Source organism: Fonsecaea monophora (genome assembly GCF_001642475.1).
Source record: "Fonsecaea monophora strain CBS 269.37 chromosome Unknown Scaff94, whole genome shotgun sequence".
Taxonomy (NCBI): Eukaryota; Fungi; Ascomycota; class Eurotiomycetes; order Chaetothyriales; family Herpotrichiellaceae; genus Fonsecaea; species Fonsecaea monophora.
Genome location: NW_019174025.1, coordinates 77,275 through 92,802, shown reverse-complemented (window position 1 = coordinate 92,802; position 15,528 = coordinate 77,275). Strand labels below are relative to the sequence as shown.

The window sequence follows — 15,528 nt, the reverse complement described above, 5'->3', positions numbered from 1 at the left end:
TTCAAGGTCATTTGGAGCAAAGGGTTCTCGTAAAGCCATGAACTTGGGGCAACACTCACCCTGTCCATGTCGAAGTGCACCGCACAATTTGGTATCCATAGATTTGTGAAAATGAGCAAGACACACGATCTAACAAAGATCCCGATGACCTCTCACAAATTTCATCTACCAACGGCTTCCTCGATCTGACCGTGCCCTCGCCACGCTGCCTCGCCACAATGCCATATGACACCAAGGAAGAGATTCTGGCTCTCGGGGTCATTGACCCTGAGCTGAAAGCTGTATGTTTTCCACGACTCCGATCTTTTGCTGGAGTCTGGTGTTTGTAAAACTCGTTGCTGACGGGAAATGGGACCAGCTGCTCGAAACCAACCCCCCTCCTCCCATGACATTCACCACTATGCAGGCTCTCCGAGAAGACGTCAAAACGCGTACTCTACAGGCGATTGACGCGCTGGGCCCACCGCTGCCCTCCGTCAAGCAATCCGACATCAGCTACAGAACTGCGGACGGGACTGAGTTGCGCGCCCGACTCTACCAGCCCACCTCACCGTCGGATGACGGCAGTCCGTTGATTGTAATGTTTCACGGGGGTGGTTTCTGTCTGGGCATTCCCGAAGCCGAAGAAAAGGCGTGTCGAGAGTTCGTACAGGCATTCAACGCTGTATGTGTTTCGCCTGCCTACCGGCTTGCACCTGAATTTCCCTTCCCCCAAGGGCCCAAGGATGCGTGGGACGCGCTGAAATGGGCCGCGGAAAGCGCCTCGTCCTGGGGCGCCGATCCGGCCAAGGGCTTCATTGTCGGAGGATCGTCTGCTGGCGGTAACCTGGCCTGTGTCGTGACGCACTTGGCCCGCGATGAAGGCCTGAGTCCACCTCTGACGGGACACTACCTGTGCATCGCAGGATTGGTTCCTCCGTCACGCATGCCGGATAAGTACAAGAAGTGGGCGTACAGCTACGAGCAAAACAAGTCAGATCCGATTAATGGGCAGGCCGTGATCGATATCTTCAACGCGGCGTACAAGCCCGATCTTGACGATGGCATCTACAACGGCCCTCTGATCCACCCCAAGGGCCACGCAGGTTTGCCACCGGCGTTTTTGCAGGTCAACGGGTCAGATACCTTGCGTGACGACTCGCTGATATACGAACGGATATTGCGGGAAGAGCATGGTATCAAGACGAAGCTGGTCGTCTATCCGGGTCTCCCTCACGCCCACTGGGCTTTCTTCCCTTCTTTGAAAGCCAGTGCACAGTTTTGGGCGGACCAGTTAGAAGGGATGGGATGGCTATTGGGGAAGACCCCTGCCCCGGCCAAGATCTGATGTAGCTGTTCCACAGAAGTGGCAATAAACTTTGTAGTGTACCTACTCGTACCGAGAGTCCCCCGTGCCGAGACTAGAATACAAGCTCATTTCTTGGGGGTCTAGCTTTTATCCTCGCTGCACCATGTGCCAAGTTGAACCCCCGTCCCGATCTCTGGGCATTATGAACCTGTTCTCGACCATGATTGGGTCAAAGATCCAATCTGGGGTATACTCGCACCATGTCTGTGGCTGACATAGGCGGGATTATCGCGGGATTATCGCGGGGTATATCAAAGGACATATGTATTCACGAGGAGCCCCCACATTTTTCATTGAATCAGGGGGTTTGTTCAATCTAGCCCTCTCTCTCTCTGTCCACATTTCCTTTTTTCCCTTACCCCAGTAGCAGCCTCTCTGTTCCTAGGCTGAGAGATCCCCAGCTATTAGACTATTGACTCGTCTCCATGACTCGCGCCGGAGAGTCGCCTGGGGTGAGTCAAAGCTGCTGTATACGCGCTCCGGCTGCAAGGGTGGGTTATCTTGCCGTCATGTCTAGGTAGGTCGACATGGCACCCCATGGGTCCTGGTTTAGCTTTTTATGCTTGTCGTCTAGAGGCGTCAAGCCCCAGACAATTTCCCCGGACCATTTCTTTTTCTTCACAGGAATTCGAATTGGTTATATCCCGCGTTTCTTCCCACCCCCAGATTTCCTGTATTTGTCACATCGTCTATTCAGAGAGGACTGTCGACAACATAGACGTTTTTCTTTTGATTCTGCACTTTGGAAAGGACGTTTGAGGATCACAAAACAGAAAAGAGGACTTCAACGCAGATATCTACCCATCCCGAAATGGATTCAAAGTCGGGGTCTCTCGTCAATGAATCAACTACCAACACGGATACGGTCCATCTCGAACGTCTCGCTGTCGACGAGGAGAAGCATGCAGGCAGTCTGCAGGTCGAAGACGCCGATTCCCTAGAAAAGAGCCAGAGCGTCGATGTGGACGTGACGAATCGAGACGCCATCAAAGGCGACGAGTCGGATGGCAAAGTCGACTGGACGTGGATTCAGATCACCGCCACTGTCTGCCTTTCAGGCCTCTACGTCGGTACGTATGGCCTTAGATCTCACGAGCTACTTGAGCGACCTGCAATCATCCTGACACTCACACTGACACTGACACTCTGTATCTCATCTATTCCAGGCTCTCAGATCCCGCTCTACTTCTTGGGTGGCACTTTGACCTATATCTCGGCCGATCTGGGTGGCACCGAGGCGTCCGCATGGCTACCAGTGTCCTATTCCCTCGCCCTCGGTGCGGTGACGCCCTTCTGTGGCTATCTACAGGACTTGCTGGGTAGACGTTACGTGACCCTCGCAGGGGGGTTGATCCTCCTTATCGGGTGCATCGTCATGGCGACAGCCCAGACGTTCCGAGCTGGCGTTGTCGCCATGTGCTTTGCTGGAGCTGGTGCATCGATCGGCGAGTTGACAGCTGTGGCCGGGTATGTTTTGCTTGACTCTCTCTTTTGTGGTCCTTGTCCCTATTCGCCAACCAATAAAGGGAGGAAGGACTCTCTCAGGCGCTTTCATACTGACTTTGTATCTCTAGAACCGCTGAACTGGTCCCGATCAAGAAACGCGGTATCTACCTCGCGATAGTGACTGCTTCTATCCTGCCCTTTGCACCGTATCTGCTCTACGCTCAACTCCTGGCAAAACACTCTTCGTGGAGATGGGGCATGTGGCTCTGTGTGTGAGTCTTATCCAGGCATTTCTCCTTCTCAGCATACCGTGCCATGCCACGCCATCTATCAGCTCGACTGACCTCCCTCACTAGGATCTGGAATGCCGTTTGGTTCGCCGGTATTGCGGCCAGTTACTTTCCCAAGTCACAGACCCGGGCACGAGGCGTTTCTCGACGGACTGTCCTTAAGAGGATCGATTATGTCGGCGGGCTGCTGTCCATCATCGGCCTGGTTCTCTTGTACGTCTGGTCCCTTTCGTCGATGCCCCCAAACAGTCTTGGGGGATCATCCTTGATAATGCACACCCCATTCGACCAGTCAGATGCTGACCCTTTTCTCTCTCCAGCCTCATTGCCTTACAAGCCGGAGGTTCAAGCCACCCGTGGGTCAGCGCCTACGTGCTGGCCAATCTCTTCATTGGCTTCTTCCTGATCGTGGCCTTTTTCGTCTGGGAATGGAAATTTGCTCGGTACCCCATGATCCCCAAGGAATTGTTCCAGGGCCAAAACATCGTTGCCAGCTGCTTCGTCGTGTCGTTTGTGTCTGGTAAGTCAGCCCCTTGTCTTTTTCGCCGGATGAGATGGACAGAGTCCAGTCAAGACTTGACTCGGAATCGTTTTCGATACCGCTATACCGCAGTAAGGGGATGGTTATGCTGACTCTCGGGGATATCAGGAATGAACTTTTCTGCGCTGCTCAACTTCTTCCCGTTGGAATTCACGACCGTCTTCGTCCCCGACCCGATTCAAATCGGCTTGAAGGACATTCCCCCGGCGCTGCTCTTGATCGGCGGCTCCGTCGTGACCAATGCACTGTTGTCATACCTGAGAGGCCACGGGCGCGAGTTGATGCTCGTTGGGTGTCTTATCATGAGTAAGTCTGCGTTACGTATTCTCTTCCTCCCTCCACCTCTCGCGGTCCTGTGGTATACAAGAGACTGACCACCCCCTGATTTCGTCCCTCTACAGCATCCTTCTCCGGCGCCCTCGCTTCAATCAACCCCGACAAGACCGCCGCCGTGATCGGACTCGGCTCCATGGCCGCGCTGGGCGTCGGGATGGTGACCTCGCCGGCGTCGACCATCGCCATCACCGTGGCCCCGGACTCGACCATCGCGACCTGCGTGGCCCTGATCCTGTGCATCCGCGCCACGGGCGGCTCCATCGGCTACGCCATCTACTACAACGTCTTCGTCGAGAAGCTGACGCCCGCCCTGCCCAAGTACGTGGCCGAGTACGCCGTGGCGGCGGGCCTGCCCGTGTCCGCGGCCGAGCCCTTCACTGCGCTGTTCCTCACCGCGCCGCAGAACGTCACCCAGGTGCCCGGCGTCAACGCCGCCATCGTCGAGGCCGCCACCGTCGGCAGTCGCTGGGCCTACGCCCACGCGCTCAAGTACGTCTGGTACATCAGCCTGGTGTTTGGCGTCTGCTCCATCGTCGCGTGCTGCTTCGTCAACAACATGCAGAAGTACATGACCAACCGGATCGCCGCCAAGGTTGGCAATTAAGGGGTTGCCTCTCTCCCCCCCCGTGCTTTCTGACGCTCACGGACTTACTTATCTGGAGAGGGTCATAAGACGGGGAATGTCGTATGGATCAGGGCAGAGAAGGGAACACGATGACCTGGATGGCTTGAAGACCTGGAAGCTCAGGAGATCAGGAAAAATAACGCAGAGGGGGGAAAAACAGGTGACCTCGACGTCAGAATCATGATCCGCTCATCAGCGCCCCATGAGCATACCTTATACATACATAATCTATCCCAATTCTTGACCTCTTCCAACTCCATGCAGCACCCTCGAACGCAGAAATGTCTGTATTGTCTTCTTCTTCTGTGTGGGCGTGAGAAGCAAAAAAAAGAATCGAGATGTTTCGTTGTTTTGAAAAGCCCAGGACTCCAGCTAGATGTTGTAATTCCCCGTGTCTGCGTTTGATGACGACATGGCTGCTGTACAGGATATGGGGTTCAAAAGCTCAAAAGGCTGCAAGTCCGAAAGTCGGATACTGAAATAGATAGAGCAGGAAGATATGGCAGAGCGAGTGGGAAAAACCCCACATGAACGAAAGCAAGGATCTTTTTTTGCGTTTTGTGCATTTGATTAATTTCATATAGACTAAATATTAAACAAACCACGATAAATACTTTTCGGACAGAGTAGACCTAGGTGCAATGCCATGAGAGTGAGGTACCTCTCCCAAAAAAAAGTGGTCTCAAGAAGAAGAAAAATAAGAAAGATGTTGAAGAACAAAAGGACAAATGTTGGACACGAAAATAGCGAAAGTAAATATGCAACGAAACAGAAAGTGTCTCCCCCAGACACTCTCCCAAAGAACAGCACCAAACATATGGGCCTTGTTCAACATGCCCGTGGACCCCTGGACTTTCATAGGGACAAAAGCATTTAGAGACTGAATTTGAACTGCTCCCACAGGGCCGAACCGGATGATTGCACCCCGTTGATGCTGGCGGAAATATCTCCGAACCAGCGAGAGTACGCGGACGAGTCGACCTGTTTGTTGTAGCTGGTGACGGTGGCGTTCAGAATGTCTCCGTTGTTCAGTTTCATGACAATGGTAAACTGCTCCGGGTCCGGCGTGAGGATGGTCGGCGGATACGGCGTGCCGACCGGTCGAACCTGAAGTCCTGCGGTACCGAGCGCGCAGGTGGAGCCGACAACCTCGCCGTTCTTCAGGACGTAGCCACTGACGGTTTCCGTGCCTTTGGGATCCAGCGCGTCGTACCAGACCATGTTGTATTCTCCAAAGGTACCGTGGCCCCAGTACCAGCTGCTGACGGCACTCGTGAAGGGAATGTCGCCCCAGTTCTAGTTGGACGATATCAATATGTGCTGGCAAAGAATGACATGGGGGCAAAGGCTGGGTTACATACCTTGTCGTGATACCCGTTGCCGTTGAAGACCATGGGTGTGCCTCCAAAATTCATATGGACAGTAGCATCCGAAGCAGGAAGGACGTTCGCCCAGCCAACGTGAGGCATAATCTGCTCTTGTGCCCCAGCAACAAGAGGGCTGCAAGGGTAGTGTCCAGGACCACGCTTTTTTTACGTATGTTAGCAACTCCATGTTGTCGGCCGAAGGTTAGGAAAGCAACTTACCGAGATAAAGTCGACGGTGCCGGAAACGCCCAAGGACGGGTTATCGATAGTAATTGCGTACTGGGTCAGATCGGGTGTGCCGGTAAAGCTGCATCCACTCCCAGTCCAGTTGCCCGAAGCTCCATCTCCGATGGTATGAACCGTCACGGATGTTGCCAGAGCTGTCGTGCTCACTTGTGTGCCGTTGGGAAAGGTTGCAGTAATGCCGACATTCAGTATGTCTTGCAGAGCAGGCGTATTCGGAAATCCGAGGAATGAAGCCGTGTAGAACACTATCGTGAGGGCCTGTGTCCCATCGTCGGAGACAGTGTCAAAGTACCACCAATCATAAGAGGTAAGGTCGATAGGGAACACCCGCGGGCCGTCCGCCGCTCCGTCGCAAGAAGTGAATTGGACCGTGCTCGAGAGCGATTGGGTCGAGGAATAGGTTATCGTGTCGTTGAAGCATTGAGATAAGGCGCAAGGCACCAGGGCCAACAAGGCTGGGAGAAGGACAGGGGTTCTGAAGCTCTTCATTTTGCGGCTGGCCGGACGTGTTTGACTGAGATAGACGATCTCTGGAGGCGCCTTCGATCCTGACTTCTGTGATCTGGGGAAGTCTTCTCCAGGCTGGGACGACACAGCTCTTTGTACTTTTCCATCCCCTGTAGACTTGAGAAAAATTCTTCAACGATCGTCCGCACTTCTGACTCCGCCTTCTCAATACAATAAACGGTCATAGTGACATTGAGTCTATTACCTCAGAAACATTGTACTCACTTTTGTTTCATTAAAAATCGCTGGGAAATTAGCAATTTCTCGTATGAAGGGGAATATGGACGCAAAGGAGCGCACAATGTCATCTGTGCAGTACCTGTGCGGTGCTGGTCAAGTCTCTTCGGACATATGTAATATCGTGTGGCACTGTGGCGTAAGAAACAGGGGTAAACTACCTCCCCCATATGGAGCAGATCGGCGAACAACCTGGAGTCGCCCGCACCCGGACACAATCATTGTGGGGAGGATGCTCTGAACTAACCTAGTTTCTATAGTCGGGAGAACACATCGCCGGTGCTAGTGGGTAGTGAGGACGAGTCAACCATATTGACACGGAGGGTGGACAAACTCCGAATGCGCACTCTATACACAGGACGGGTAAGCTGTAAGTATGTCCCTCCACATAGACATGTCCGTTAACCGACAAAGGGTATGGCCTTGAATGGTCGTGCTCTCATTCGGCCTTGGAAGGGGTCGACTGACCACCGGTCTGTGTCAAAGGCAAGACTCCTTGCGAATCAGCTCAAGTCGGGGCCGCAAACCTCGACTCTCGGCCCCTTGACTCCTTCAATGTAAACACACGTGCAGAAGAATAAAGAGGTATAGCGCATGTCAGTTGATACCAAGCTCGTCAGGTATTTTCTTGGTTCGACGAGGGAAATGGACAGTAGAATGGGCTCCTTCCCCGTGAGCATATCGATTGCCATAGTCACACGCGAGGCGAGTGAAACACTCAAGCACCTGACTCTGCGAGTACCAGAGGGATTGCGATGACAACAATGAGTCCACTTGACCACTTTAACTCGGTGCCAGTTACTCTGACGGATCTCTCGAGACCGGACTTCACTGGAGGACACCACACTTACCGGTACAGACTGAGGCACCAGAACTGCAGCCCGAGGAAGTCAGTCCTTAGTCCACTATCTTTCCTTTGCTCGTATCTTTAAGTGAGGCAAGACACCTGAGTGTAGCAGATTCATACTTCCAAGGTCTCTGTAATGGGGTCGTGTTGGTCTTCTCACTTGCCCTGGTATGTTTGACCACGAAGCTTTTCCATCCTCAACGTGGTCAGTGCAGGAGATGAGGTCTACTCAGGGTCAGGTAGAGTCATCGATATTATGCAAGTCTCAAGGTTACTGTCAGTTAGTCCAGGGGAGGGACATAAAAGAGAGAGAGAGATGAATGTTGTTCCCTTCAATGTTGAATCAGGATCACGTGAGGCTTGGCACGAGCAACGTGACTGGTGGCGGTAGCTAAGTCAATCCCAAGCAGATGCGACCACCATGCCTGGGTAATACCATGTGTGCTGTCAGGGTGGATGTGCCTGCAGCCGACCTTTTGGTCAAGGATGAGAGGGGTCATGAGAGAGCACTTATAAGTGAGAGATCCCCTTCAATGTTTGGCTCATTTTATATGAGGCTTGACACACTGACTGGCACGTGCGCTTCAAAGACTTTTCCTCCTTCTCTTCCTCTCTTCACACAGTCGTTGACCCCAAAGGCAGGAGTTTGAACTTCAATGACCTCGTGGAATCAATCTCGACTACAAATGGAATCCTCCACATTTCTCATCAAAGGCTGGAAACCCCAAGGGATGCGCATAATTGGTCGGCTCTCAAGCGGCAGCTTCTTCCGACAAAATCCCAGGCTCGGGGAGCACTCCACCACTCACATGGCACCCTCTATCGTATCATGACGATCAGCCTGCATGGCATTTGCGGAAAGAACATTAGCACAGCAAACGAGAACCCTCGAACTATCAAGTAGGGCCTTTCAAGCGCATCCCGCACTCCAATCTCTACTCCAATCGCCCACGATCCATCCCGCTGCGGAGAACAGCTACTGGCATGGAGGGGACTGCCCATCTGAGTAAGTGATCGTTGCTCACAGCTTGGATTGATTGATTGTTCGCAAGATACCCTGCGCAGGGCATTGCAGGTCTACCTGCGGCGCCCAGCATACAAAACTGACAACCTTGTCGCATCTTCCCTCGTCCCGTCTCTGTGTCATTACTTAGTTTCCCTTTGCAGCCTTCCCGGTGGTTGCAGGAAGAGAGCTGTGGCTCTGGAGGTGTGCCATTTGAAGCACTTATACCACGCCTTGCGATAACTTGAACTGGTCATCGTCTTTCTCGTTCATTTCTAAATATGCCGACCACAATGTCCGCCTTCGTCCAATGGCTCAACCGCGAGTCGGGCCTTCAATCCATCTCCACCTACGGCAGTACTGACATATACCTGATTCTGCTTACTCGCTTTCTTCGCATGTTTGCCTATGGTGGCGCCGCCCTTGTCCTGGCCATCTTCTTGTACACTCAAGTCGGGGTTGATTGGAAAAAGACGGGCACATTCATGACACTGACGTTGCTGGGCGATGCGGCGATCAGTTATGGGCTGACCATCGTGGCTGACAAGATTGGCAGAAGACGTGTGTTGCTAATAGGATCTCTGCTAATGAGTTTTGCCGGGACGGTGTTCGCACTGAGCAAGAATTACTATCTGCTTTTGTTCGCGGCTATTGTGGGTGTGATATCCCCAGGAGCACATGAAGTCGGACCATTTCGTGCTGTCGAAGTATGTATGAGATTCAGTGTCCCCAAACTGACTGCACACACAGCAAGCACACAGAACTGGACCACTTTTCTAACCCTCTTTTCCTCATAGGAAGCAATCCTTGCCCAACTTTCCCCCCTCGAGGCTCGTACCGATATCTACGCCTGGTTTGCCGTGTCGTCCACTCTGGCAATGGCCTGCGGTCTATTTGTTACAGGATGGCTGACCTATGCCCAACGGACCTATATGGAGCGAGACTGGAAAGAGACATACCCTCCTGTTTTTGGTCTCTACGCAATGATTGGTCTGGTCAAGTTTTCCATCACATTCTTGTTAAGCAAGAACTGCGAAGCTAGTGCGGCTGCGCAATATTCTTGGGCTCCCACTACGACGACAAACGCTACAGATGAAGGCGGTAGTCCTTCGTCCGAGCAGACAAGGCCTCTCCTGGATGGCATGCCCCGTCGCTCTTCGGTCCCGAAGCAAGCAAATGTGAGAACCACGATCCGTACGACCCAGCCTTCTCCCCCAGACTCGTTCTCCCGCCGCCTCCGCGCCTCACTGAGCTCGCCCTGGAAAGTCTCCCGTTCCTCTCTGCCCATCCTTTTACGTCTCTGTTTCCTGTTTGGCCTAAACGCATTCGCCGCAGGCATGCTCCCCGTCACCGTAATGAGCTGGTATATGTCCTGGCGCAGCCGATGGTTCTTGACTCACCGGATTGGCTATGCGCTCAGCGTTGTGTGGCTCGCAGCAAGCTTTTCGAATCTGTTCAGCGCTGCCGTAGCCCGACGGTTGGGTCTCGTCAAAGCCATGGTCTGCACGCACCTGCCCAGCGCTCTGTTCTTGGCACTCGTCCCGCTCGGGCTCATAGCCTCCGGTTGGCAGTTATTACTCATCCTCCTGCTAGCTGACGCGGTATTGGGATCCATGGATCAAGCTCCTCGCGAAGCCTTTGTCGCCGCTGCATTTCTACCTCGCGAAAGGACCCAGGTCATGGGCACGCTGAACTTTGTGAGAACTTTGGCTGCGAGTCTGGGCCCGGTGGTCACCGGGCTCGTATGGAGTAAGCAGACGTGGTGGGTGCCATTTGAAATAGCGGCAGCTCTGAAGATCTGCTATGACGTGGGCCTGTTGATTATGCTGTTGAAGACCCCTCTCCCAGAGGAACACAGACGGGCGGTGGGTGGTTCGTTTGATGGCGAGAGCCAACATATGACAATGACTGCAGCCGACATGGACGTCAACGTTCTATTGGACGAGTTGGCCACCAGCAGCGGTGGAATGATTCCGCCGAGCGAGTTTGAAGTCAGTGACGACGAAGGAGAGGACGACAGGATGATGGTCACGGAAGTGCGGGAGGACGCTTCGGCGCTACCAAAATATGACGAATAGCAGCAATGTGTGTCTACGCTGAAACGGATATTTCGAATTGGGTCTGGGGAAGTGTGGTTAGGGTCGTGGCATGGCTGGCAGGGCATGACTGACTCTCTATTTCGGGGTTGAGGCTATGGGATGGATGTACCGGAGATACTGTTGATGGTCTTTCAATATCGGTGGAAGGACTGACAGCAACCGATTTTCTCGGTCTAATACTCGGCGATACGTACCAGTCGAGATGAGGAATACACATACAGTATCACGGTAGACTGAAGAGCAGTTGGTGAATCTTTCAAGGCAAAACGGGTAATTGTCTTCACGTCAGTCGCATCTTCTCTACAAGGCTTTTCGGCTTTGAGCGAGTAATGCTAGTAAAAGTACCGTGTCCCATACTCTCATTCTGCCTTCAGACATGTGACTTTATGGAGACATGTAGAGCGCAAGGCTGCGGATCTGCGAGGCTGCAATGCCAAGCCAGCCATCGGCGAAATAAAGTCCGCGCTCCGACTTGCGGAAACAAAATTTTGTCCCAGCGCAAACGCATCAATTCACAGATACCCTGGGCATTGGTGTACGAGGGTGAAATCTACAAAGCGCCAGCCATGTCCGTCCAAGTCAAAAACAGCCACACCACAAAATCGACCCCCGTGAAGGATGCACAATCGTCGAGCCCTCTCAAAAAGCGAAAACGCGACCCCGAAGGCATCGAGACCTCCAAAAAGAAGAAGAAGCCGCGGACTGAGGACGTCGCGGAACATCCAGCAAGTGCAGTTGCTGAGATAGAACCTCCTGCGGAGCGGAAGGAGAAGAAAAAGAAGAAGAAGGGGGAGAAGGAGAAGAGCAAGAAATCCAAGAACGAGGGCGATGCCGCTGCACGGAGGGTAGGAGATGAAGAGGAAGCGTTGGTGGCGCAGGAATTGGGATCAGAAGATGGGGAAGGGCTTCAGGAAGATCTGCAACAGACTACAGAGGCAGAACCAGCCGTCGTGGATGGTTCAGATGCAGAGGTCGAGGAAGAAGCAGAACTCAAGCTGCTGGAATCCGAAGATCCTAGCTCCTTCTACTCTACCCGCCTCTCACTCTACCTCTCGATACCTGCCGTCTCACTCGAATCTGCCAAGTCATCGGTGCTTGCAGTGCACCTGGCGCCTCTGCTTCTGACATACTTTCCTCCTGCGCAAGGCATCGTTCTCGGGTTCTCCGACGCCGTCTTATCCGCCCAACCTAACTCCGGCATCAACCTGCCTCTCCTACCTCCCCAAAACGGCGAGATCGAGGCACAAGCCGATGTACTTGCAAACACGGCCGACGAATTTGGTGTGTGTTGGGTCTGGCTCACGGCTACGTTTCTCGTATTCAGACCCGAAAGAGGCGACGAGCTATACGGATGGACGAACGTCACGTCGGAGGGTTTCGTGGGCCTGGTGAGCTACAACTACTTTCAGACGGCCATTGGCAAGAGCCGTATCCCTCCGGAATGGAAATGGAACGGGCCGAGCAGAGAACAGCTACAGAAGGCCAAGAAGAAGGGCAGAAAGGGCCGACTACGCGATGAGGACGGCTTGGAAAATGAGGAACACAACACACAGGAAACTGCCACCACGGTGGTGGTGGATTCATCTTCACATGCTCTACTGGCAGATGATGGCGGGTACTTTGCAGACGCCAGTGGGACGAAGATCAAGTCGACGCTGAAATTCCGCGTGGCGGACACAGAAATAGTTCCGGCGCATGACAGGCACAAGTGGTCCTTGCAGATTGACGGCACCCTCCTCGACGAAGAAGCTGAGCGGAAAGTCCTGGAGGAAGAACGGACAAAGTTTGAGCGGGCGCAGGAGAGCAGTCGATTCAAGTCACTGGGAGGAGACGACGCGGCCGCAGTGATGAGTGGAGCGTTGAGGCGATCGCTGAGCCGGGAAGGAAGTGTTGGCTCGAGGATTTCCGGACACACGCCGGCGCGGCATCGAGTGACTTATTAGAGCCCCTCTCTAGTACCCAGCAAAGTTGGACTTGTAGAAGGACGCGGGGACTATGTGCCAATGATCTGACGACCTGTACCTGAAGATTTCTATATTTGTGTGATACTTGATACTATGTAGAGGGCTTTAACAATCGCCTCACGATGATTGGCCGAGTATGTTTATTGGGATCCTCGGGGCATCAGCGGGGCGAATGGAGTGACGCAATGCACTTTTTTGGCTCTTACAGCGCGCAATGAGCAAAGCACGCAAGCACCAAGTCAAGTCAATGGAATGTCCCCGCAGGCACGCAGAAGAGACGCTGCGCTCACCATTTCGAAACAATGGCCGCATCATCATCCACGTGTAAAGCGACGAGTCTGGTATTCCTTCGCTCTCTCTCCTGGCCATTGTTGACCTCTGACCACCCACGGTCTCTCCCCAGGTCACCTCTCTCTATCAGCGACCCGGACTTTCACACTTGATGTTTAGCCGATCCACTGCCCGCTGCTTCTCCGTGTCTCCTGGCTCATTTAGACCTCTCTTATCTCCAACTGTTTCCTTGTCTGCTGTCCCCCGACCTGGCCGACCCCTCACCTCTAATAGACCGTCACTACTTGCCAAAACCTTCTCGAGCAACACCCTCAGGATGGCGCAGGAATTCAAACTCAAGGATCTCGCTAAGCTTGACTTGCAGGATCTTGAGAAGAGGGAAGTCGAAGTCGAAGGCATCGAAGGCGGCAAAGTCCTCCTGTGTAAAGTTGGTGGTCAGGTACACGCAGTGAATGCCAACTGCACGCATTATGGGGCGCCATTGAAGTTGGGTGTCTTGACGCCCGAGGGACGACTGACATGTCCCTGGCACGGAGGTATGCGACATCACTACTTATTGAGGCGTTCGATCCTAACCTGGAATACAGCCTGCTTCAATGCGCGCACCGGTGACGTCGAAGACGCCCCTGCTCCGCTGTCGCTGAACGCCTTCGATCTTGTTGAGAAGGACGGTGGAGTGTATGTCAAGGGAAAAGAGGCAGACATCAAAGGTGGAAAGAGAACAGTCAATATCAAGACCACGCCCTCTTCTCCAGACAAACTAGTCATCGTCGGAGGGTATGTTCCGTTGTTGATTCAATTTTCCCCATTAGGAGCAACTCGCTCACTTCTGGTATAGCGGATCAGGCACATTCGGCGCCCTTCTCAAACTGCGTGAACACGGCTACAAAGGTCACATCACGGTCGTCACCGATGAAGGCTACCCGATCGACCGGACGAAACTCTCCAAGGCCCTGATAACCGACGAGTCGAAGCTCTATCTACAGCCCGAACAGTGGTACTCGGAAGGCTCGATAGAATTCGTTTCGGATACAGTCACGGCTGTTGATTTTGACGGCAAAACCGTCCAAACCAAGGCCGGGAAACCTCTCCCATACACCAAACTCATCCTTGCCACAGGTGGCACACCACGTCAACTACCCCTCCCTGGCTTCAAGAACAACGAGTTGAGCAACATCTTCCTGCTGCGGAAAGTCAGCGACGTGCAAAGTATCATGAAGGCCGTGGGCGACAAGGGCAAGAAGATTGTCATTGTCGGCACCAGCTTTATTGGGATGGAAGTTGCAAACGCGCTCGCCAAAGAAAACTCGGTAAGCCTTGTGGGAATGGAATCCGCACCACTCGAACGGGTCATGGGTACCGAGGTGGGCAAGATATTCCAGCGCAGTCTCGAAAAGAATGGCGCCAAGTTCTACCTGAATGCCGGCGTCGACTCGGCTTTACCATCACCCAAGGTCGCCAGCTCCGTGGGTGCCGTGAAGCTGAAAGACGGCACCGAACTAGAAGCGGATCTCGTAATCTTGGGAATCGGCGTGTTCCCCGAAACCACGTACCTTCGCAACAACCCCAAAGTACAACTGGAGAAAGACGGCAGTGTTTCCGTCGATGAGAGCTTTGCGGTCAAGGGACTGCAAAACGTTTGGGCCATCGGTGATATCGCGACGTACCCCTACCACGGACCCGGAGGAAACGGCAGCCCCGTGCGCATTGAACACTGGAACGTCGCGCAGAACCAGGGTCGCACTGTGGGACAGCTGATCGCTCAACCAGGCAGCAAACCGAAACCGTTCATTCCCATCTTCTGGTCGGCGCTCGGTAGTCAGTTGAGGTACTGTGGTTCGACGGCGAACGGGTGGGACGAGTTGGTGCTGAAGGGCGAGCCCGAGAACAGCAAGTTTGCGGCATACTATTGCAAGGGCGACACGGTGGTGGCCATGGCCAGCATGATGATGGATCCGATCATGGTCAAGTCGGCCGAGCTGATGAGACACGGCAAGATGTTGAGCAAGAGCGATATCCAAGGCGGCCAGGACGTGTTGCAGGCGGCTCTGTAATGATATGCATTTCTAAACAAGTTGAATACATGAAATGAATCAGCATACTGTGTCCATGAACAACGATAGGTGTGTTACTAGATGTGCCTGGCCTGTGACAAAAAGGCCACGGAGTCCTCCGACTATTCCCAGGCCTCGTCACCGCGCCGCTATCTGAAAAGTCCACATTCCTGCACCGGTTGATATATACCTATCACGATGGGCCACGAGCTCTATGGCTGAGTTTGACAACGTGTACGAAAAGAGTCTGAAGTCAAGCGACGCCCCCCCCCCCTCCCGGGGCGCCCCAACTCCATGTAAACATGCAGATCAACTTGATCGTGCGGG

The 15,528-nt window shown here is 53.5% G+C and overlaps 6 protein-coding genes across 6 annotated transcripts; 5 read left to right on the top strand and 1 right to left on the bottom strand.

Annotated features, from left to right (window-relative positions):
• Window positions 1-218: 218 nt before the first annotated feature.
• AYO21_09494 (hypothetical protein) lies at window positions 219-1,327 on the top strand (the record flags this gene model as incomplete). The annotated part of the gene is made up of 2 exons (XM_022659428.1): window positions 219-281; window positions 359-1,327. 2 exons carry the CDS (start codon window positions 219-221, stop codon window positions 1,325-1,327), a joined length of 1,032 nt encoding a protein of 343 aa, XP_022508281.1.
• An 832-nt stretch (window positions 1,328-2,159) lies between these two features.
• AYO21_09493 (hypothetical protein) lies at window positions 2,160-4,565 on the top strand (the record flags this gene model as incomplete). Its single annotated transcript, XM_022659427.1, has 7 exons — window positions 2,160-2,418; window positions 2,515-2,815; window positions 2,923-3,066; window positions 3,151-3,297; window positions 3,405-3,604; window positions 3,734-3,931; window positions 4,027-4,565. The coding sequence occupies 7 exons, from the start codon at window positions 2,160-2,162 to the stop codon at window positions 4,563-4,565; spliced, it is 1,788 nt and encodes a 595-aa protein (XP_022508280.1).
• Window positions 4,566-5,459: 894 nt separating this feature from the next.
• Window positions 5,460-6,688, bottom strand: AYO21_09492 (hypothetical protein; the record flags this gene model as incomplete). Its single annotated transcript, XM_022659426.1, has 3 exons — window positions 5,460-5,882; window positions 5,948-6,112; window positions 6,173-6,688. The coding sequence occupies 3 exons, from the start codon at window positions 6,686-6,688 to the stop codon at window positions 5,460-5,462; spliced, it is 1,104 nt and encodes a 367-aa protein (XP_022508279.1).
• A 2,398-nt stretch (window positions 6,689-9,086) lies between these two features.
• AYO21_09491 (hypothetical protein) lies at window positions 9,087-10,871 on the top strand (the record flags this gene model as incomplete). The annotated part of the gene is made up of 2 exons (XM_022659425.1): window positions 9,087-9,500; window positions 9,591-10,871. 2 exons carry the CDS (start codon window positions 9,087-9,089, stop codon window positions 10,869-10,871), a joined length of 1,695 nt encoding a protein of 564 aa, XP_022508278.1.
• Window positions 10,872-11,458: 587 nt separating this feature from the next.
• AYO21_09490 (hypothetical protein) lies at window positions 11,459-12,835 on the top strand (the record flags this gene model as incomplete). Its single annotated transcript, XM_022659424.1, has 1 exon — window positions 11,459-12,835. One exon carries the CDS (start codon window positions 11,459-11,461, stop codon window positions 12,833-12,835), a length of 1,377 nt encoding a protein of 458 aa, XP_022508277.1.
• Window positions 12,836-13,463: 628 nt separating this feature from the next.
• On the top strand, window positions 13,464-15,201 carry AYO21_09489 (hypothetical protein; the record flags this gene model as incomplete). Its single annotated transcript, XM_022659423.1, has 3 exons — window positions 13,464-13,683; window positions 13,735-13,924; window positions 13,986-15,201. 3 exons carry the CDS (start codon window positions 13,464-13,466, stop codon window positions 15,199-15,201), a joined length of 1,626 nt encoding a protein of 541 aa, XP_022508276.1.
• Window positions 15,202-15,528: the final 327 nt, after the last annotated feature.